General features: G+C 38.3%; 2 protein-coding genes across 8 annotated transcripts in view; both read left to right on the top strand.

The window, feature by feature from the left end:
• Window positions 1–11,075, top strand: part of LOC132616981 (ATP-dependent RNA helicase-like protein DB10) — a 16,593-nt gene extending 5,518 nt beyond the window's left edge. For 3 of the 4 annotated variants that reach the window (XM_060331818.1, XM_060331816.1, XM_060331815.1), the window contains exons 4-9: window positions 6,822–6,890; window positions 7,408–7,677; window positions 8,253–8,603; window positions 8,788–9,065; window positions 10,265–10,618; window positions 10,696–11,075. In XM_060331818.1, the coding sequence (XP_060187801.1) occupies window positions 6,822–6,890; window positions 7,408–7,677; window positions 8,253–8,603; window positions 8,788–9,065; window positions 10,265–10,618; window positions 10,696–10,801 (1,428 nt within the window). In that variant the 3' untranslated portion in view covers window positions 10,802–11,075. The remainder of the gene's footprint in view (window positions 1–6,821; window positions 6,891–7,407; window positions 7,678–8,252; window positions 8,604–8,787; window positions 9,066–10,264; window positions 10,619–10,695) is intronic. The other variant, XM_060331817.1, reaches the window with a different exon arrangement.
• Window positions 11,076–14,221: 3,146 nt separating this feature from the next.
• Window positions 14,222–19,285, top strand: LOC132618968 (anthranilate phosphoribosyltransferase, chloroplastic-like). Of its 4 annotated transcripts, XM_060333953.1 has the most exons (9): window positions 14,243–14,587; window positions 15,679–15,822; window positions 15,896–16,057; window positions 16,142–16,225; window positions 16,961–17,240; window positions 17,324–17,383; window positions 17,923–18,041; window positions 18,721–18,855; window positions 18,945–19,285. In XM_060333953.1, exons 1-9 carry the CDS (start codon window positions 14,372–14,374, stop codon window positions 18,975–18,977), a joined length of 1,233 nt encoding a protein of 410 aa, XP_060189936.1. In that variant the 5' UTR covers window positions 14,243–14,371; the 3' UTR covers window positions 18,978–19,285. The 4 variants fall into 4 exon arrangements, with proteins under 4 accessions (XP_060189937.1, XP_060189938.1, XP_060189939.1 ...); XM_060333954.1 differs by lacking the exons at window positions 18,721–18,855; window positions 18,945–19,285 and adding an exon at window positions 18,188–18,704 and having other exon boundaries at window positions 14,222–14,587; XM_060333955.1 differs by lacking the exons at window positions 18,721–18,855; window positions 18,945–19,285 and adding an exon at window positions 18,289–18,703 and having other exon boundaries at window positions 14,224–14,587.
• Window positions 19,286–22,519: the final 3,234 nt, after the last annotated feature.

The raw sequence follows: 22,519 nt of genomic DNA on the forward strand, positions 1-22,519 counted from the left end.
TCCATCCGATTTATCATACTCATGATCTCCTCAATAATACCTTTGAATTTTAGATTATTTGTGGCCTTATGCTGTAGCATCTCAACTATCATAAGAGAATCCAATTCCAAGACAATGTTATTGCTCCCATTCTGCAAGCACCATTGCATGCCGTGTTTAACTGCATAGGCTTCTGCCATCGAACTGCTGTTACAGTCAATAGGGATTGCAAACGCCATAACCATGTTGCTCTCAGAGTTTCTTAAAATGCCTCCAATACCTGCTCCGTTGCTAGAGAAGCTACCACCCGTATTAAGCTTGACTTTGTTAGTATCCGGCTTCGCCCATCTAACTATTTTCCAATTAATAACGGGCTTCCACTTCTCAATATGTTCACAGCAGCTGCTCCAGTTGTCTGGCACCACTACTTTCGGGAATGCTTGCATTATACTCATTTTAACATTCCACCAAACATGGTTCTCCATTCCTCTATGCCACATCTTCCTTTGAGTACCATATCTACACGAGCACCTTTGTTTCCATATCTCCCACAGAATTATCACAGGTAATATGTGCATAATCATTTGATGGATTCTATTTTTTCCTTTACTCTGCCACCAGAATCTAAGGTTTCTTTTAATGCCCCAATTTGACTTCATGCTTATTCCTAGAGGAGCTCCAAATGTAATCCACATGTGTTGAGCTGCTGTTCCTTCCACGAATAAATGTTGCAAGGTTTCTTGCTTGGGCTGATTACAACAGACACACATAGAAACCATATTAATATGAAACTTGCATAGAGCATCATCCAAGGGTAGCTTCCTATGGATGATTCTCCATGCAAGAAAGGAAAATTTAAAAGGTAAGTTAGAGTGCCATACCTGTCCCGTTAGAAATTCCTCCAGTTTATGCTCTCTTATTTCCTCCCAAGCATTTTTTGTAGAGAAATTCCCATCTGCTGCCGATTCCCATACTGCATAGTCTTCCTCGTTACTATTGCCAATGTGAATTTTCAAAATGTGTTGGACCAGCTGACTAGGAATGCAATCATGAAGCTTATCAGCTTGCCATCTCCCATCTTCGATATAATTCTTGACTTTGATTTTGTTATAGATGGACTGATTAGGGCAGATTTTAGCCAATGCCCCTAGCCCTGTCCAATTATCCCACCAAAAGTTGCTATTTCCCTCTCGAACTTGCCATAAAATCTTACCCTCTATCTTATCTCTGATTTGCATCATCATCTTCTAGTTAGGAGATTGAGGAGCATTAATGGATTTAGCCACAGGATGCACTCTGCTACAATATTTAGCCAAGACAAAATCTGCCCAAAGAGATGATTGAGTCCTTAGACTCCACCATCTTTTGCACGTGAAACAGTCCGTGATCTCTTGTAGCAGTTTGACTCCAATCCCGTCTTCACCCTTTAAACATAATTTGTCCCAAGCCCTCCAGTGGTACTTATTCTTGTCCCCTTCGGACCCCCCAAAAAAATTAGCCAAGTGCTTTTCAATGAGTTGCAAAGTACCTTTGGGAGGAGTTAGAGCTGCGAGGGTGTAGGTGGGGATGGCTTGGAGCACACTTTTGATGAGAGTAACTTTTCCCCCGTAGGAAAGGCATTTCCCAGACCAACCTGAAAGCTTTCTAGTGATCCTAGAAACGAGATCATCAAAGTACTCTATCTTTTTCCTGCCAACAAACAGAGGGCAACCCAAATAATTAAAAGGAAATTGCTTATGCCTGAAGCCAGTTCTATCAATAATTCTATTGATCCTAGAATTAGAGGTCTTCTGGTGAGTGCAAAAGAAGCTCTTGTCATCATTAACTTTCTGCCCCGAACTTCTTTCATAGGCCCTGATTTGCTTCATAATAAGCTTAATCACTTTGCTCTTTCCAGCGCTGAAAATGACAGTGTCATCGGCATACGCAAGGTGATATATCTGGGGACCTCTTTCACTCATGGTGAAAGGGATAAAGTTAGGGTGCTCATAAAGACTGTTCAACAATCTCGATAACACCTCAGATCCAAGAATAAAAAGAGAAGGGGAGAGAGGGTCCCCTTGCTTCAATCCTTGAGACGACGAAAAAAATCCCTTTCTATTGCCATTGATAATGACGGAATACCAAACATGGGAGATCAGTCTCCATATAGCCCCGGTCCACCATTCTGAAAAACCTAAACTTTTAAGAACACCTATAAGAAATTTCCACGAAAGCCTATCATAGGCTTTTGCCATGTCCAGCTTGATTACAATGTTTCCTCCCTTGTTGGTTTTAGCAATGTCATGAACAATTTCTTGAGCCAACAAAATATTATCAGTAATGAGCCTGCCCTTAACGAAACCACTTTGATTATACGAAATCAATTTGGGCAACAAAGGGCTCAGTCTTCTAGCCAAAATTTTGGAAATGATTTTGTTAGAAAAATTGCTTTAGCTGATGGGTCTAAGTTCTGGAAAATTGGAGGGAGAGTTAACTTTAGGAATTAAGGCCAAACAAAGATGAGAGTAGAATTTAGTAAGGCCATTACCATAGAAAAAGCTCTGAACAAAATTAATCACATCCACCTTTATAATCTCCCAGCATTTTTGGTAAAAACTACCATTGAATCCGTCAGGTCCAGCACTACTAGTGGAGCTCATATAAAAAATAGCGTCTTTAATTTCTTCTTCTATTGGGATCTTAGACAACATAACGTTATCGTCATCAGTGATAATTTTAGGAATGCAGGAGAAAATGTTGTCATCCACAGCAGGTTCAGGTAGGTTGAAGATCCTTTTAAAATGTCTGATTGCCGAATTTGAGATCTTCTCATCAGAGTGTAACCATTTCCCTTTACTATTCTTGATCCTACGAAGCTGCAGTCTCTTCTTCTGTCTTTGATCACATTATGAAAACACCTTGTATTGCTATCTCCCTCCTCAAACCATTTGATTTGGGCTTTTTGTTCGAGGAGAGCTTCTTGCATAGCCATCCAATGAATGTATTCAGCCTGACCCTTATTTAGCTCTGTTCTGGACTGTTCATTCTTATCTATTGCATCAACATCTTTCAACTGTTGTAGAGTAGCTTCCCATTCTTCCACTTTCTGGAAAATGTCACCAATGTCTTCTCTAGATCACTTAGAAAGTCTTTTTCCCAATCTTTTGAGTTTCTGTTGCAAAATCCACATTGGATTCCCTTTTACTTCTATTTGCCAATCTTGCCCCACCAATTCCATGAAACCAGGTTGTTCCACCCAAAAATGACGAAACCTGAAATGTTTGATAGCATTATTATTACTGTCATAACATTTTAACAGAAGAGGCCTATGATCTCGAGAATGACATTAAAGTCACCTCCAATGCACTAACCACTTTGAACCTGATTTGAGATATCAGTTAGGTCATCCCATAGTTCTTGTCTTTCAAGGGCAGTGCACTTGGCATACACTGCTGTAACATAAGCACCTTCATTACCAACACCTGTTCCATCTTTCAAATGAAGAGTAATTTGTTGATCTTTATTGGATGTCGCTGTAGCTTGAAAGTTCGTGCTCCAGAAACACCAAATCTGACCAATTTCATTACTTAAGCAATTTTGGAATCCCAAAAATTTCTTATAACCCTCTATTTTCTTTTTGTCGATAAAAGGCTCAAAGATAGCAACAAATTGTGCATTATTTAATTTGATCAGACTTTTCAGTCTGTGTATAGCTTTTTTGGTCCGCACACCTCTAATGTTCCAGAAAAGGGCACTGATCATTGAGGGGATTTGGTTTGGTTTGTTTGTCTCCTTCCCTTAACAGAAGAGTTGGCTTTCTCATTTCCTCCTTTATTGGTTTTCTGTTGTCTGTTTCTGCCTCTCTTTCCTGGGGACAGGCCCCTTTTTTGTATCACTTCTTGAGCATATTCCTTACCAGATTCATCAGAGTCTACATGTTCCACCTCCGCCTCCTGACTGATCCTTGTGTTGTTGAAATCAGCCAGGCTATCCGATATTTCATCCTCCTTATCTAAACTCTCCTCCTGCTCACGGCTGCGCTGGAGGAAATCTTGATTCGTGTTAAGATCCACCACCAACTCAATGCCTTTATGATTTCTCATAACCGTGTCTAGGCTTGAGGACCTCCTACCATATTTTTCCACATTTTCATTGTTGCTACCCGGATTATTAGTGCTCATATCATCATTTTTGTCTCTAGGATCATTCTTTTTACTCGCTGTGCTGGGGTGATTGGCCTCTAAAGGTTCTGTCCTTAAGGCTGGGCCATGTTGTTCACTGTTGGCCACCTTCTCATTATCTTGTACCACCTCTTGATTAATACTGTGACCCTGCTGAACTTCATTTTGATACTCCTCATTGCTATTCTCCTGATGTTGCTTGGTACTTTTCGTTTCATTATCAGTCTGTTGACTCTTGCTAACCTGCATAGTGACCTTGGTTTTCTTTTTAAGCCCCTTCTTAGCTTTTCTCTTCTTCTTCTTCTTCTTCTTCTTCTTGTTTTTGGCCAGAATTCGAGCCAACTTTTTACGCTTAATTTCTAACATATCTCTTCCAACCACATGGTCTCCCACTTTTTCTTTACCATTCTGTTTTCCAATGGCCTCCTTTCCATTTTCCTCTATACCATCTTTAGTTTTGTTCCCCGCTTGTTCCTTTTTTTTGCTGTTTTCTTTTTGTCCATTCTCAACATTATCACTATCTACCAAATCACAATCTTCCTTAACGCCACTTTTCTCTGCAACCTCTGTTGATTTCCCTACATCTCCATTCCCTGCCTTTTCTTCCTCTTTTTTCTTTTCAACTCTTCTGCATTGAGCAATAGAGTGTCCCAACATTCTGCAGTGTATGCAAAACTTGGGGGGATTCTCATACTCCAGCTTCTGTGTGTATCCCTTACGAGGGTAAGATTCATCTTCTGTCCCAATCCACAACGAATTAATCTTTGGTTTTGTCAAATCTATCTCGACTCTAACTTTGGCCATACTCAGTTGAGTCCTGTTTTCAGTGGCCATGTCCATCATTAAGGGGGTTCCCAGAGGAGCCACAATTTGCTTGATGTAATTCCAGGCATGACAATGGAAAGGCAGCTCAGGGAGTAAGACCCAGATAGGAACAATAGGTGAGTCTTGTTCCGGCTTAAAATCCGGTGTCCATTTTTCCAGCCACATTACTTGACCCTCTATTTCGATTGCTCTTTTAAACCACAGTCTTACAATCACTCTCAACAGTAAAATCTAGGAAAACAGTGCGATAATCAAAAACCCCAATTGTAACTTTACCTCGAACCTTGACTTTCTCTGAGAAATTTGCTCTGATTTTTTCTATTTGGGGTCTGGTCCTTATGAACTTGCCCACCAGTGTGAACTTACATTCATTGGCCATCACCCCATAGAATTCACTAGGTTTGAAAAGAACAGCAGTCTTCCCATCGTGCCTATCGTATCGAGCTTTTACATTTGGATCTCCATCGCGATTCTTTTTAGGGCTCGGATTGGGCACGGTTTGAATTGCTTCCGCATAATTGATTTTGTGTGGAATTGATTTGTTCTCCATGTTCGGAATACCTGTAGGAGTGTGATTTTGTGTTGCACGCGCCGGCAATGGATCTGCCGGCGTCGCCATGGCTCAGAGCGTGAGGCTCAGACGCCAAAAACTCTTCAGCAAAATGACCGTTTCTATTTTGTACGGAGAGCTTATATTTTTAGAGAGATTAGCAGCAATTAGAATTCATTTGGCTTTTGTTGAACATCATTATCCTCATCATTAGTATCTAGCTCAATTGTTCTGGTAGATAGCTGGACAATTCATGGAGTATGACAGCAAAAAATTCATAACGATGAACAGGTGAATGAACTAGAGAAAGAGAAACCATGTATATAAGAAACCAGTGTCATTGCATAGATTAGTGTCCTGATGTCCAATTGAGCGACACATTTCATATGGTTGAAAATATGATAGGACAATTTTTGTTGTTGGATCAACCAGTGACTGTTGGTTTTGGACTTTGCTATGACAAATACCTTCCTTAAATTTGGTGCTTCCCCTTGTACCATGTTCAGCTCTACATCCCAACACCATAAAAGTTTTTCTTATCTCCATGAGCTGCCTGCCTCTTCCCTTGGGAGAGAGCTGTATGGGATTGGACAAAATAGAAGGTTGTCATATCTTTTCTAATTAAAAAGGTTGTCTTGTCTCATTGTAATGGGCAATTCTCTATGAGCTACCTCTTTATTTTGGTGATAGTTGTATGGGTTTGGACTAAGTGAAAGGTTATCTTATCTTATTCTAGTTGGCAATTCTCTTCCATTAGCATGTAGGATGTTGTGGTGTTTGTAGGACTTGTTGCTGTATATTGTCTTCACTTGGCTATAGTTGCACCAAGTCTCTGAATTACTTCATCTATTTACTTTACCTATCCAAAATATAAGTGTTCTGAACTACTTTTTCTTGGAATGATGCGCTTTTAGAGTTTCTTGGTTTGTGTAATCAGAGTACAGCTAAAGCACAAGAAATGCAACTCCGACTACCTTTTTGTTCTAGGTTCATCATCTTGAAGATGAACATTTTTGGTCTGTTTTGTCTGATAATTTATTTCAAGCCAAATTTTTGTCTTGTGATTTTCAGTTCTCTATTTGTGTTCAACCTGCTGTAGGTTAATCAGAACTCTAAGTACTTCGTTCTCTATGTTCTATTGTCAATAACTTCATCGTATAAGTCTAGCTCGTCAAAAGAGCTTCGTCTTCATCTTTCATGTTTATTGTTATGTTATTGCTATACCCTCCCCATCCCCCAACCTCGGACAAAAGTTTGTCAGTCAATACTCATGTTTACATTATATTTTCCGTTCCATTTGACAGGGAGGTGATGTTCCTGCACCTTTGACATCATTTGAAGCAACTGGATTTCCTTCAGAGATTGTGAGGGAGGTATGGATGAACCCATTTTAGTTTGTATTTTAATTGCTCTTCAGGAGGCATCTTATCAAAGAATTTACTGTAAGAATAAAGTATTCTTTCTGAATTTCAATGGTTGCTGGAGGTCCACTGTTGAGCTTCAGTACTCATCCTTTTTTCCCATCTGTACTTTCACGCAGGTGCGATATTTGCTCCAAGGAGGAGCTAAATGTCGTACGCTGTTCAACCATCCTTTGGGGGCTTCCATGTATGTGGAGCACCCTTATTTGGTGGACCAATTTTTGTGAAGGCTTTCGGAATCATCCATGTTCGTGGCTGGGGCTGCTGTCGGTGATGATTCAGTCTGCCACATGGTCCAAACTGAAGAAGAGGCGTCCTCCTGCTCTTGTTTGCATTAGCAAGTGTTGACCGCCTACTTAAGGGGGATGATGCTTCTTCTTGTGTTGGCCATTCAAATTAGTCAAATAAGTTATCTATGAGAAAGTTCCAAATTTGTGTATGTGCTGAATGATGTTGCCAACATTTTCAGATGCATCAAGCTGGGTTTTCCGCTCCTACTCCAATTCAGGCACAATCATGGCCTATTGCCCTTCAGGGCCGTGACATAGTAGCTATTGCAAAGACTGGGTCTGGGAAAACTCTGGGTTACTTGATACCTGGATTTATTCATCTACAAAATCGTCGCAGTAATCCTCAATTAGGCCCAACTATTTTGATACTGTCACCAACAAGAGAGTTAGCCACGCAGATACAAGCTGAAGCTGTGAAGTTTGGGAAATCCTCTAGGATATCTTGCACGGTATGTTTTGAGAGAACATGGCCTAGATTTCCTTTGTTTTCTATATCTGACACACACTTTTTCTCCTTCACTTGCGGGTTCTTTTGCTTCTTGAATTTCGATTCATTATTTTTGTTATTTGATGGTAGAAAAAAGTTTTGTTTTTGGCTTTTGATGCTTATGTCTTATGAATGGCATAGTTTGGGTTCCATCACTAGGTATTTTACTTCAGTTTTAAGGTACTGATGCTTATTAGTCTGGTATCAATTTTATAATTAGAACATTTGCTATTTGACTCTTGTTTTTGCAATGTTCAAATGCAACGACACATTTGGAAGATTGCAATTCTAGGAATATCCACACTATAGAATGACTGTGTGGCTAGAGATCTAAAACCTAAAGCTCAGAGGTTAAATATTGCATCACATTCCTTGTTTTGAGCTGTGAATCACGCGTTTGCTAAATTCTAGTGGAGTTTATTCCAGCTGCATATTCACCTGCACATAGAATAGTTGAATAGTTGCTATTGGACAACCGTTGAGATTCTAATGTCAATTGCAGCTTGAGAAACTGATTATTTATGTTTTCATGGTCAGTGCCTGTATGGAGGTGCTCCAAAAGGTCCTCAACTACGAGAGCTGAGTAGGGGTGTAGATATTGTTGTAGCCACTCCTGGTCGTTTGAACGACATTTTGGAAATGAGAAGAGTTAGTCTTGGTCAAGTTTCTTACTTGGTGTTAGATGAAGCAGATCGTATGCTGGACATGGGATTTGAACCTCAGATAAGGAAGATTGTGAAGGAGCTGCCTAAGCAGAGGCAGACATTGATGTATACAGCTACATGGCCCAAGGGGGTTCGTAAGATTGCAGCAGATCTATTGGTTAATTCAGTTCAGGTTAATATTGGTAATGTTGACGAGCTTGTTGCAAACAAGTCTATAACACAGGTGTGTTTCTTTATCATTTTCCTGGACAGTTTTCGTTAATATCTTCAAGTTCTCTACCCCTCCTAATTGGGGATGATAGCTGAGGTATCATAGTGGAGTCAATATTATACCTGTCTAACACATACGGGGAATATAAAGCTGAATTGGTGAGGTTACAGTTAATTCAAGTATTTTTGACTTGCAGCACATTGAAGTCTTGATGCCGATGGAGAAACAGCGGCGAGTAGAACAAATCTTGAGATCCAAAGAACCTGGGTCAAAGATCATTATTTTCTGTTCAACAAAGAAAATGTGTGACCAACTATCTCGCAATCTTACTCGCAACTTTGGAGCAGCTGCAATTCATGGGGATAAATCTCAGAGTGAGAGGGATTACGTATTAAGCCAGTTTCGCACCGGCAGGTCTCCTGTGCTTGTGGCTACTGATGTTGCTGCGCGGGGCTTGGACATCAAAGATATCAGGTTGGTTATATTAAACATAATATGCTTGATTATGCATTGCTCAGATGCACTTCTTTTATGGCTTAATTGGAGAAGAAAGTGTTTGTTGGCCACACTTTCTTGTGGAATTAGGTTTTGGATGGGCATATACTGTCCATTTCATATATGGTGGTGCTAGACTGGACATGTAGTTTAAGAGGAAATAAGTACTTTTTCATACATAAGCTAAATATGTATTTTACCAAGAGTACCCTTTGTATCTACTGGTATTCAAAGTGTCATGTTAATTTCTATAAAGCATGTGCTTGCCAAAAAATACTCCCTCCGGATCAAAAAGAGTGTCCACTTAGCTATTTGCACACCCCTTGAGAAAATACTGTCCACTTAGCTATTTGCACACCCCTTGAGAAAATACTAACTCCTAGACAAAAATAGGTAATTTGACTAAACTGCCCCTAATTAAATAGGCAGTGGGATTTGATCACATAACACTTAATAGGGACAAAGCTGGAAAGATAGGATTAATGCTTTCTTGATTTGATAAGTGGACACTCTTTTTGACCCAAGAAAAAAGGCTTAGTGGACACTCTTTTTGATCCGGAGGATTATTCTATAAGAGCATTTCATGAAGGACAACTCGGAAATGTTAAAATGACTTGCCATCTATATAAAGGTGTCAATCTTTTCGGAATGGACAAAAAGAGGAAGACGCACATAAAGGAGTGGAAGTAGTATTCTTTAGTTACTGATTGCTTCCCCTCCGCTCTTTAGTCCCTTTGGTGTGTGTTGGTGGGTTTTCCTTTCAGGATAGGTGTGTTGTTTTTGGTAGAGCATCAGTCAGAACTGTTACTGTATGACTTACTTGAAACCGAGTTAGCGGTGAATGCATTGGCGTGATTTGTGGATGAATGATTAAGTAGAGCGATGAGGAGTTTGCAATTTATACTCTGTCCTAGAAACTGAACTAGAGGAATTACACCCAAGTAGTCAAGTTTGTTTCCACATCTGGCTCTTTGGTGTGTAATGTGAATAATTTCTTTGGCCTTCCACAAGTACAAACAGCTTGAACTTAGACCGTGGTCTTGGTCTAAGACCTCATAGGAATATTGTGGTTTAATACACGTTATAATGTCTATCCATCCATATGCATATTTCCTTTTTGAATATAAAAAAAGGTGCAGGCTTTTGAACGACGGTTAACTAGAAACACATTGTGACAGGGTGGTGATAAATTTTGACTTTCCAACTGGAATAGAGGATTATGTCCACAGAATTGGTAGAACAGGCCGGGCAGGGGCATCTGGTCTGGCCTACACATTTTTCTCCGACCAGGATTCTAAGCATGCTTTAGATCTTGTTAAAGTTTTAGAAGGCGCAAATCAATCTGTGCCAACTGAACTGCGTGATATGGCTTCACGAGGTGGTGGTATGGGAAGGTCTAGGTGGGGTTCTGGCCAAGGTGGACGTGGTGGACTCTTTAATGGTAGCTATGGGCAGAATGGAGGAAGGGGAGGTTGGACTAATCCATCAGAAAGAGGTGGAGGACGTGGTTATGACCGGGGATCACGTGACAGGTATTCAGCCATCTCTCAAGTTTTTCTGAAATCCCCCTCTCCTTTTTCATGGTTTTGACTAGTTTCTAATCATCTAGTAACAGATATGGTGCCCTCGATGCGGATGCTTCACGGAAGCGTAGTCGTAGCAGAAGCCCCAATAGGGGTTCAGGATGGAGTGATAAAAAGAGCCGGTTTACTTGATTTGATCAGGTTCTTCAGTATAATAACGATTTGCTAATGGATCTCGTGCTTGCTTAGAAGAGGAGGAAGAAGGCACGATTCGTTGGGATAAATTGTGTACTTTAAAGTGAACTAAAGGAGTATTCTTTATCATATCCATGAATTTTGTCCATTTGGCTCTTAGTGCCGGTTGGCCATATTCTCTATTTGGTGTTGTAGTTTTGATTTTTGGGGATTTAATGGAAGATAGGACCCATCTGTTGTTGAACTATCAATAGGACTTCATTTCTGGCAACTTTTTTCTGAACATGTTAACTTTGTTTTTGGAAGAAATATAGCACAACATCATCAAATGTAGGAAAACCAAAATGTTAACATTGACGCTCTATTTTCTTTCCATCAGCTTGCCTACTGGGAGGAGAATAATTTATAATTCAGTGTGAGCGACCAAAGAGGGGCTGCAAATCCTACAGCTAAAAATATTGATGTTACCGTCAAATCTATTTGTAACAGCATCATTAGGTTCAAAATTTTTTAGCATCATATACCTATAACAGTATTGATATTAAAATAATATTTTGCAGTTATATGAAAAAAGATACATAAAATTTAATTCTTTCAAATTTAATTGTCAAATAAGTTTAATCACACTCTGTAGAATGAAGGAAAATCTTTTGACGATGATATATATATATATATATTTTCATATGATATTCTTTGTCATAAACAGTGTATTAAAGGATTAAATATTTAGTTAAAATTTTTACATTTATTATTGATAATTATATATATTCTATTTTTATAAAGATGATTAATTATTATATTGCTAAAAAAAGAAGATTGTTTGTTATATGGGGGTAATTTTATGAAGAACGTACAATAAATTTGGTTGTCGAGGCCTGTGCACGAATCGGTTCGGTTCGATTTTGGCCATCATCGAGTTGAAATTTTAAATTTCGACTTTCTAAAATTCCCAACCAAACTCGATCCATTCTAGGTTCAATTCGATTTGTTTTTTATTATTTCGGTTTAGTTACTCAAATCAATTTGTTCGATTTATTCGAAATTTAAACAAGTAACTATTTCATTTCTGTTTTAGAGTAAACATAAAAAAAAAATAACGAGATCCAAAATTTGCAGCCTTATAACCAAGACATTAATCAAGAAAAAAATCATAAACTTGCAAGCATAATAGGATATAAATAGCAAAACAAGAGCTTGACAACTTGTGCAAGCATACAAATCCGCCAACACAACATTACATATACCAAATTAATAATCCAACATCTTGCAACTTGCAAGCACACAAGCATAATAACTTAGTTTGCATCCTAAAAAAAACAAAACCAAAATCTCTAATTTGTACAGGCTAAGATCAAAGAACAAACAAAGCCATGGGTGGAGGCAATGGCCAAAAGGCAAAGATGACTCGTGAGAAGAACGCTAAAAAGATGAAAGACTAAAAGGGAAGTCAGCTTGAGGCCAACAAGAAGGCCATGAATATCCAGTGTAAGGTGTGCATGCAGATATTCATTTGCACTACATCTAAAGTTAAATAAATATTACTTCACTATTAAGTATTAAGTGTATATATAGTTGGACTATTAGAGTATTAGTCATATTAGTCACTAGTGGCATATAAATTCGGTTTGTTCGGATCAGTTCGGTTGATAATTGAAGCCAACCGTATCTGAATCGTTAAACCGTAATATTTTACAATTGCATTTGTAAATTGAAATCGAATTGTATTATCCAAATTGAATTATTCGAATTGTTTCGAATCGGTTCGGAAATCGGATTGAACCGATTTGTGCACAGGCTTAGTTGTTGCCGTTATAAGAAAAACGTTGTTATAGAGAAGTAAAATATAACATATAAAATCGGTTTCGAAAAAATTTAGCTGCTGTTATATGCGGATGCTGTTACGGAATATGGAAGTGTTATTTCTTTAGATCCTGTACTTCTGAAAATGTTCCATTTTGAAGTTTAACGTGGCAGTTTTGCTACTATTTTCATATTGAATGGTTTTTTTATTTTTATTTTTATTTTTGACATAAGAAAAGGTCTAATATAAGTGATATCAAGATCAAGTTTTAATCATGTATATGTTTAATCTAGGATATATGGTGAAGAGGATTCGAAAATATGTACGATGTATATAGAACCTTTTTTATGTAATATATAGAACTTGTTAAATTCCTAGAAATTTTTTGGTAGTATTTTTTTAAAGGCTTAATGCATATGCAGCCTCCTAAACTTATCACTTTTTCCCATTTTGGTATCTCAACTAAGTGTTGTTCTTATTGAACCCCTGAACTCGTCATCAACTGTGTCTATCAAACCCCCCAAATTTGATTTTTGTTAGAAGCAAAAATTAAATCGGGGAAATGAAATTGGAGTAATATTTTAGACATGTGGTAAACTATTCTTTAGGTCATGTATGTGTCGGTTTCTGCTCTTTCACTGCCAGCTTAATTAAGAGCTTCTCTTTTTTCCCCTCTCAATTGCTGCTAATCTTAGCTAAGAGATGACATAATTAAATTAGAATATATATTAACATGTTGCTAAATTGAAGATGAAATACTATGCAAGTCGGATTGTGTTTGATAGACACACTTGAGGATGAGTTCAGGAGTTCATATAGAAACAACACTTAGTTGAGGTGCCAAAATGAAAAAAAAGGACAAGTTTAGGGCCGCATATGCATTAAGCCTTTTTTAAATCTTCTTGTTAGGTTCTTTTGGTTCTGCCACCGACTCTAGATCCTATTTTTTTACGAGTTCTTTATTTTTTCAGACATTTATATGTTAGTAATAAACATAGAGAACTTTCAATACTTTATATTTTATTCTTAACTTTATGTTATATAGTATTCGACCGAGATGAACTTAAATAGACAATATAGGCAATGAGATTTCATAGTCTAACTCTTTTTTGTTAAATATTTAAATGTAAATGCATGTCATGTCCTAGCTACCTATGGAAATTAAAAAATCCTGCGAGACTTCTATGCTACTAATGTGAATGGCACTACTGTTTTGGAATAACAGGATTCCTACGGGATGTTTCTGTGTGATGTCATAGTTTATTAGGATTAATATTAATATAATGGTCTTTGCCCCTAAAAAAAAGCTCTAAACTTACTTATTTGGGATAGATGCCTAGTAGTGGTAGTAGTTCTTGTCTGGGTTACTAGGTATGTTTAAATATTAAAGTGAAAATATGGATCGTGTAACTATTACTATTAAGTAACATAAAAATTACATATTTTATACTTATTAGATTAATATAAGTACCGGATGCTAGTAAAGAATTTACGATTGATGTGATGAAATCAGTAACTCAGAAAGACTCGTATAACTCACAGAATCAACGACTCCTCTTATAAGTAGTTATATCAATGTAAGTTAATCTATTCCTAACAATCCCACTTTCCAATATCGTTGGAGTATTTTGTTAAGTACTAATTTGGATGCTTGAGCACCGTTAGCAGTAGATTAAAGTGATTCTCATTATGGGTAGTTGGCACTTGGCATTATTGTTCTCCAAGTGCATTTATGGCATAGAGCAGAGTCGGCACCTAATAAACTGATGTCACATCTACCCTTTACAAACAAACAACGAACAATGGCGGTGCTTGGAATCTCCCCTATTGTTTGTTCCTTTTCTTTCTACAAAATTTCTCATTTCCAAACTCAAAATTATGTGTGTACTGTGCCTTCCATTCGGAGGAGATGGAATTGTGTAGCCAATGACTTGCCCCGCTCTTCTTCTCCACTGCAGCTTCCCATTTTATCATCTAAGGAGGTTAGCATTCAATGTCATTATTACATCCTGTTCCTTTTTACTTGTTCTAGTTGACTTGACACTTCTTTTAAGATATTTAATGATAAGGGTGATATATTATTGGAAGAAAATAATGAATCTCACTTAATTTGTTAAACTGGACAAGTAACAAGAAAAAAATATTTTTAGTATAAAGGATAATAAAAAAGGAACGGAAGGAGTACCATAATTACTCAACTTTCATTTTATTCACTGAAGTCATTAAACTAATTTTGTAATAAAAAAGAACTCAACTTTTGTGATACTTGAACAAAATTGAGTAATTTTTGTGTTACGAAAAGTAGCTTTTTGACTTTGGTGCAATAAGTCGAGTGACCCTCTTTAAAAGATGTTCAGTGACAGTTCGAAATTACCCCCACAGGTAAGGGTTAAATTTAGGTAGGGCTGTTCAACGTGAACCACTTTACTAGCTAAGTCACAAAACAATTGTGCTATACCTATTATATTAAAGTAACTAAAATTAACTAATTATTCCTATAAAATCACAAAACCTTATCTTTCTAACAGTAAAGTCATCTTGATGGATAAGTTTTAAGTATGTTATAGTGAGTAAAATTTAGTGACCTTACTGTTATACGATAAAGTTCAATTACTATTTTTTTGTAACTTTAAGTGTTATAGTTGTTCCAGTAACTTAGGCCCCGTTTGTCCATAGATACCAAAAAAACAATTTCACTTTTTTTTTTGGAATTTTGGAGTTGGAGTTGGAGTTGTGTTTGGCCATAGTTTTTGAAATTGTAGTTTTTGGTGAAATGTATTTGTAAAAAAGTGAAAAAAGTAATTTTTTTTTGAAAAATAAGTTTTTTGAGTTTTTGGTATTCCGGAATACAACTTCAAGTTGTATTCGGAATTTTCATGGCCAAACGCTTATTCCGGAAAAAAGTGAAAAAAATTTCCGGACAAAAGTGAATAATTTTTATGACCAAATGGCCTTAATATGACAAAAACACAAAATAATAGTTGTAGTAGGGAATACAGTTTAGAAACATATCTAAAATTGATGTTTGGTACTGTACTTAGTTCAGCTGGTTATTGGTTTTTAAGTTTTGCAGTTGCTGGAGCGGTTGTTAAATAAACAGGACTTGAATGAAGCAGAAGCAGAGGCATCGCTGGATTTCTTGCTAAAAGATGGCAGTGAAGCTCTCATTAGCGCTTTTCTTGTTCTCTTAAGAGCCAAAGGCGAAACCTCTCAAGAAGTATTATTAACATTTCATCAATTGTTATCCGTGATATTTCACCTCTTCATGCTTAATGTCAGCATAAATGTAGGTTGTAGGACTGGCAAGATCAATGATCAAATGTTGCAGAAAGGTTGAAGGGTTAAGTGACTCTGTGGACATAGTTGGAACAGGGGGAGATGGGGCCAATACGGTGAATATTTCAACGGGAGCAGCTATTCTAGCTGCAGCTTGTGGTGCTAAAGTTGCTAAGGTTAGATTGATAAAGACAACTTGCTTGGGAGTTAATTATTTATTCTGCTTTGCACTTAATGAGGGGCTGCTGTTTTATGTGCAGCAAGGGAATAGGTCGAGTTCTTCTGCTTGTGGAAGTGCTGATGTTTTGGAAGCCCTTGGAGTCACCGTTGAGTTAAAGCCTCAGGTCAGTGCGATTGGTAAAGCTGAAGAAATTGCTTGATTAGTTGTTTAAGCTGCCTGTGACGGAGTTTACGTATTAAACTAAACATTATTTACACAATCAGGTCGCTGAAACGCAATTATGGGCAATTTGCTATAATAAACATTGATTATTGACTAGGAAAATGACAAGTAACTTGCTATAACAGATTAGAATGCACCGAGAAAACTCTATATTTATTATTTCGTATGTTCTAACAAAAGGGCATTTGAACCCTTAAATTAATACAAGGGCATGTTTAGCTCTTTCATGTAATTCTTTATTTTAACTGAAAATACCATATTCGACTTGCCTTAGGCATTTGTAAATATGGTAATTTTTATCACCTTTCATTTTACATAAAACATCCATTTATTCATCAACTTCTTGGTTCCTTTCTAGTCAGATCTTGGTATAGCAACACATTTGCTTGTTCCTTTTACAGATACGCAAAGTCCAAGCTATGAAGTTCATTTAGATTTTGTCCAAATTTTATCTTTGTTTATGGCCAAATATTGACTTAACTAGTCTTAGTAGTCGTTTTAGCCTGCAAAAGTGATCCACTTGTTCTGAATGTGAAAGAAGACTGCTTTTCTTTTTTTTCTCGCCAAAATTCACAAATTGCACGTTATTGAATATTAACACATAACTATTTCTTTCACTCCTTCCATCTTAAATTTGTAATTGGAAAGAAAATTGAGTTGGTTTTACATGGAATAGCGGGTGAAGAAATGCGTGGAAGAAGTTGGGATAGCTTTCATGATGTCCCCATACTACCATCCAGCAATGAGGATAGTCACACCTATGAGGAAGAAGCTCCGAGTGAACACTATATTTAATATCCTAGGCCCTTTGCTCAACCCTGCTTGGGTACCTTTTGCTGTTGTTGGAGTATACAAACAAGATTTAGTAAGCAAGATGGCCAAAGCACTACAAAGTTATGGCATGAAGAGAGCGTTAGTTGTTCATTCTGAAGGTTTAGACGAAATGAGTCCTCTTGGTAATTTCTTTTTAACCTTTTCTGTTGTATTGTGTATATAAGCTTCCACTTGGCTTTATCAATCATGCAATGTGAATGGACAGGACCTGGAACGTTACTTGATGTTACACCTGAAAAGATAGAGAACTTCTCTTTTGACCCACGTACGTATCTTTTTTCCTCTTCTTCTAGCACAATGTTTGGTGGCCCCTTTTTGCAAATTCTAATTCAAAGTAATGTTTTGGGAGACCGTATACTGACTCGACTATACCTGCTGTACTGGTAGACCTGCTATTGAAGTTCCGCAACGAATATTTTATGGTTAACAAGATGGTAATTATTGCTAGAATAAGTTATGAAAAGATAATATGGAGTGTTTCTTTATTACACCATGCAGACATTGGTCCATACCAAAATTAGTCAGAGTAGAGATGATCCATCATCAATAGTAAAAGTTGACTTGATTAATGCCTAGATATATATGATCCATCAAAATTGCACTCTATGTGGCTTCGCAACTGCACACTTTCTTTAGATAGCTTGTGCAGTAATTACTACTGATTGCAATACAAAATAAAATGAGGTAACGTTCTCAGGCACATCGAAGTTGTTGTTGCGATTTGACTCCAAAAGAAGAAAATTAGAAGAATCATTAGCTTTGTCAGCATCAGATTCGGTAACTAACATTCGTGTATCGTTGCAGTTGATTTTGGTATACCTCGCTGCACTTTAAGGGACCTGCAAGGGGGAGGGCCAGAGTATAACGCTGAGGTACTAAGGAGTGTGCTTTCGGGTGAGAGGGGGCCAATTGCGGATGCATTGGTAAGACATAATATTCCTCTTGGATCGTTTCATGCGCAGTCTTTTCTTTAGTGGTCATTTGTGACACTACATGAAGTATACCTTTTTATGTCATATGCTATACGTGGAGCTCGCACGATATATAAGTTAAGACTTGTGGTACGTAGGGTCATCACTCATCAGCTAGTAGATGGGAAGTTACTGAAGCAAAATTCTACTGATGTACTGACAGTATCAAGAATTTTTACGCTCTAACTGGATATTTTAGGTTACCATATCAGACTTGCTATGATTACCTGTTCAGGGAACAGAATAAGGTGGCAGACCTATTAGCAAAAGGAGCAAAAAATAACCTTTTGGAAGATTGCACATGCTAGTAGTTCCCTCCGGTGTTTGTGAATGAAGTTTTTCGGGTAGACATCCTGGGAACAACATATGATAGACAAACTCTGGTCTATAATAGTATTAGCACAATGGCTCAGTACTGTGTTTTGAATGGGAGCATAAACCCTTCCCAAATTTGTACTAACTAGACAGTTGTTATTACTATATAAAATATCCAGTTAACCAAAAAAAAAAAAAAGAAGAGATTACCTATTATTGTGAATCAGCTTAAAGCTGATTTTCTCTATACACTGTCAATGTATAGTACTTGAACTCTTACTGATCACATCAAGCCTCTGTGAAAATGCAAATTTAGATACTGAATGCCGCGGCGGCATTATTAGTCAGTGGGCGAGTTAGTAACTTAGCTGAAGGTGTAGCAGTAGCACGTATCACACATCAATCAGGGAAAGCTCTCGATACTCTTAATCATTGGATCGATGTTTCCGCTGTAAGTCAAAATCAAAATTTTGTCTTACAACTTAAATTTTAGCATGTAATGGTTATTCATGTCATTATTCTGATACTATTGAAATACAGAGGGTAAAAGAATCAGGACAGATGCTCAGCTAGAGTATGTAAGGATCAGCATTCAGAATCATGCTCTCTTTTTGCTGAGTAGAGAACAGAGTGTAAATTCGTTGGCAATATGTCTATGCTGGTTCAAATCCGATCCCTTCCCCGCCCCCTCGAGAATAGAACAAAATTTTGAAACTTTCAGTATTAATTAGGATTCTTCTTCAGCATGCTCCGTCCAGTTTTATTTCACTGCCTTTTCATTGAATTGCATGGATTGCAAACTGCTGAATTCTGCACTGATATTTTAGATTTTCATTTTTGGGATATATTATCTTTAATTTTATTTTTTACATTAATGGTCTGAGATGTGTGTTACTCTTTTTGTATTATATTTAATTTGTGTTTATTTTGTATAAAATCCGCCTGAGATGAGCTTAAAAATGCACTACACACGCATATAGACACGCATATAGACGACCCCAATCTGTTTGGGATTGAGATACAATTCTTGTTTTTTTTACATGTTAATTTCGTGTGTGGTCACTGAACGTTATATAAAATTGTTTTTGTATCATTAAAGTCGCAAAGCTATTTTAGTACCATTGATATTGCTCCTACTGATGAGTTTTCCTGTTTTGTTATTAGATGAAGATATTTTTCTTTCATTTCAATGAGATAATCGTATTTCAGATCATTTTTATCTATGTTTCCTGACCGTTCCTTGGAGTTTGTTCAACTAAATGCCTCTCTTCACCTTAAATTCCAGATGTTTTACAGAACTGTTCAATTTTTTACCCAAGTCTATATATGACACAGGTGACCATAGTATTATCTTTTTGTTGGGAAAAACACGGGAAAAATATTCTGATATAAGGTAACTGAAAAATAATTACCTAAGCTTAAACATATTAAAGTAAAACCGGGAGAAAATAAAGTAATGGTGTGGCTTTTTTATGGCGAAGCTGTTTACCCGTCAAACGGTTCAGTTGAATTTGTTCACGTGATCAGGGACACGTAGATCAGAGTAACCAATAAGATTAAGAAGATCATATCTAAATATTGTGAATATACGCAAATAAGATAGAGAGAGAGAGAGAGCGCCTGGATTATAGATGCTTATCCGAGGTTAGATTCCTCTTGTTATTGATGAACCGTGACTCCGGAGCTTAGTAAGTAATAGCAAGAGTATAGAATGTACAAAAATATGAGAGTAAGAGCTATGTGTATTAGCTTGAATCTCATGTCCTACAATAGGAATTACCTCATCTATTTATACTTAGAGCTAGGGGAACATATTCCATGTATCACGCCCCTGCTCATAATAAGCCTTAAAGGCATTGTAATAATGTACAATAAAGAGGGTCATAAAATTGCAATAATAGTGAATCCGTAACGCCCCAGATGTGTAATAACGGATGACCGTTAGGCCACTCAGGTTCGGAGAAGATGCGCGTCACACCGGACCTGCAGCTTCTTTCGGTACCATAGATCTTCCCCCAGTGGCAGCGATGCTGACTCATCCGAAGTCTTATCCTTTAAGCCATATGTCTCGACCATATTGGTACAACTGGATCCTTAATATTTCACCAACTACAGATAGTCCCCCCATTTTTTGGGATTCGAACAGGTTTTCCTGGGAAGTGGAAGAGTTTTAAACCTACTTCGATTACGCGGGAATTTTGAACATCACAACGTTTCACCGAAACATCAAACGACGTAGATTAGTGGAAACAACGATTGACATTCCACATCCCCAGCAGACGCCTTGGTCCAGAGGATTTGAAAGATCCCCTTTCCTTATAAAAACCCCGGAACTTTTCCTAAATCCCATCTGAATATTTTCCTTCCTTAAACAAAGTTCAGCCTCTTTTCAATAAAGTCTCAAACCTTTCTTTGCCAGTCTAACAAAATAAAACCTTTATCATGGCATCACCTCCGCCGAGCCCAGCTAACTCGACCCCTTCTTCATCTCCTTCAACTAGTAACTCCTTGAACGAGAACGCTCTTAATATCACTTCAGAACTTAATCTTGGTTCCCTAGCTACTGAAATCCTGCCTATTGACTGTGTGTATAGGGGTGATTTCCGTATTGACACCCGTCATGAATCAGTAGGGGAGATTGAATCTTTAATCATTGCTGGCGACCTTCCCAAAGTTTATGCTGACTGCAACTGGGGTCCCGATGTCGTAACCCTCGTAGTCGGCCCCGAGGGCAGAATGACTCAACATGTTGAGGGGTTCACCATGGTCCATACTTACCTTTTTACCATCAGATTCGAACTGCCGGTCCCAGATTTGATCGAGGCCTTTTGCTGCCGGTACCAGGTTTGCTTGGGCCAACTCGCTCCTCAATTATGGAGAATCATCTACTGTATCCAGAACCTCACCGACCATGCCGGGCTCACCTTCTCTATCGATCATCTGATGCAACTTTATTCCCCCCGACTGTTCCGGGGTGGAATCATCTCCTTGTATCCTCGAAGGTCTCGCGGTCTGATTGCCAGTGCCGAGGACGATTTTGACCGAGGTTGGTGTGATCGGTTTGTTATGATACAAACAGATCTTCTCCACTATCCATCTTCTAACCCCTTTCGAGGGACATGGAATTACACACATAAGTTTTCAAGCCTCTTTTCTCCTCATTTTCCTCGCTTGTTCTCACATAACCTCTTCAATTCTTACAGCCGCCCCCGTTGCTTCGGAGTTCATGCCGGGAATGTTTGACTGGGTGTTGGACTTGCTGAGAGCCACCACGGGAATAACTAGGACTTGGAAAAGTTTGACTGCTGCATGGTGGAGGGGAAAAAACCATGGTAAGCCTCTAGATCTAAACTTGACCGAAATTTTCCATATTTTCTTGCCTCCCCTGACGGATCGCCTGGATGTAAACAGGGATTTCCGTTCGAAGATCTTTAGCCCAAAAAATTCCTTCCAGCGCCACGGCTCTTTCCAACATCCTGACCGCCACCACTCCTTATACTGAAAGTCGCAAACGCAGAGTCCGGAGCTCCCTAAGGATTCCCGAAACCCAGGTCGAAGGGATAGGCTCTTGTGTGCGGACCCGATGCCACTTTATCGAGGCTTGCTGGTAAGTGTAGGATAGCCAAGGTGTGATTAACATCGAAGGTGACGAAGAGGAACCCTCTGTCCTTGAGATAGCAGGTCCGGGCATTCCTTCCGGGCAAAGTGTCCCCGCCAATCCCTTGATCCATGTGGGCCCTGATTCTTCATCATTGCATTGCGACACCAATAGATTTGGTGAAGCCTCCGCTGCTCCACTATGGTCTGATGGACCAAATTTGAAAATCCTGCTTCACCAGCTTGCTAACCAGATCCTCGCATGCCATACCTCCACCACCTCCGCCATAGCCAAGGTGGGAAAACTGCAGGTTTCGGACTCTGTAATTGCTGAAAACCGCCAATTGCGTCGAGAAGTCCAGACACTTCAGGTGCGATGCCGTGAATCCGAATCCTTGAAGCATTCCCTTCGTTTGAGTGTTGATGAGACCAGACACCGACTGGATGAAGAGATGAAGACCTTGCAGGCCAAAGACTCTGACCTCCAAAACCTTCAGGTGTGTGTTGGCCGTCTGTCG

Source organism: Lycium barbarum, chromosome 11, assembly GCF_019175385.1.
Source record: "Lycium barbarum isolate Lr01 chromosome 11, ASM1917538v2, whole genome shotgun sequence".
Lineage (NCBI taxonomy): Eukaryota > Viridiplantae > Streptophyta > Magnoliopsida > Solanales > Solanaceae > Lycium > Lycium barbarum.

Coding starts and splice junctions, on each gene's coding strand:
- LOC132618968 (XM_060333953.1), top strand. CDS start 14,372: ATGTCACATCTACCCTTTACAAACAAACAACGAACAATGGCGGTGCTT. Junction 16,058..16,141: donor GTGGTGCTAAAGTTGCTAAG/GTTAGATTGATA, acceptor TTTTATGTGCAG/CAAGGGAATAGGTCGAGTTC. Junction 18,042..18,720: donor GGCCAATTGCGGATGCATTG/GTAAGACATAAT, acceptor ATGCAAATTTAG/ATACTGAATGCCGCGGCGGC.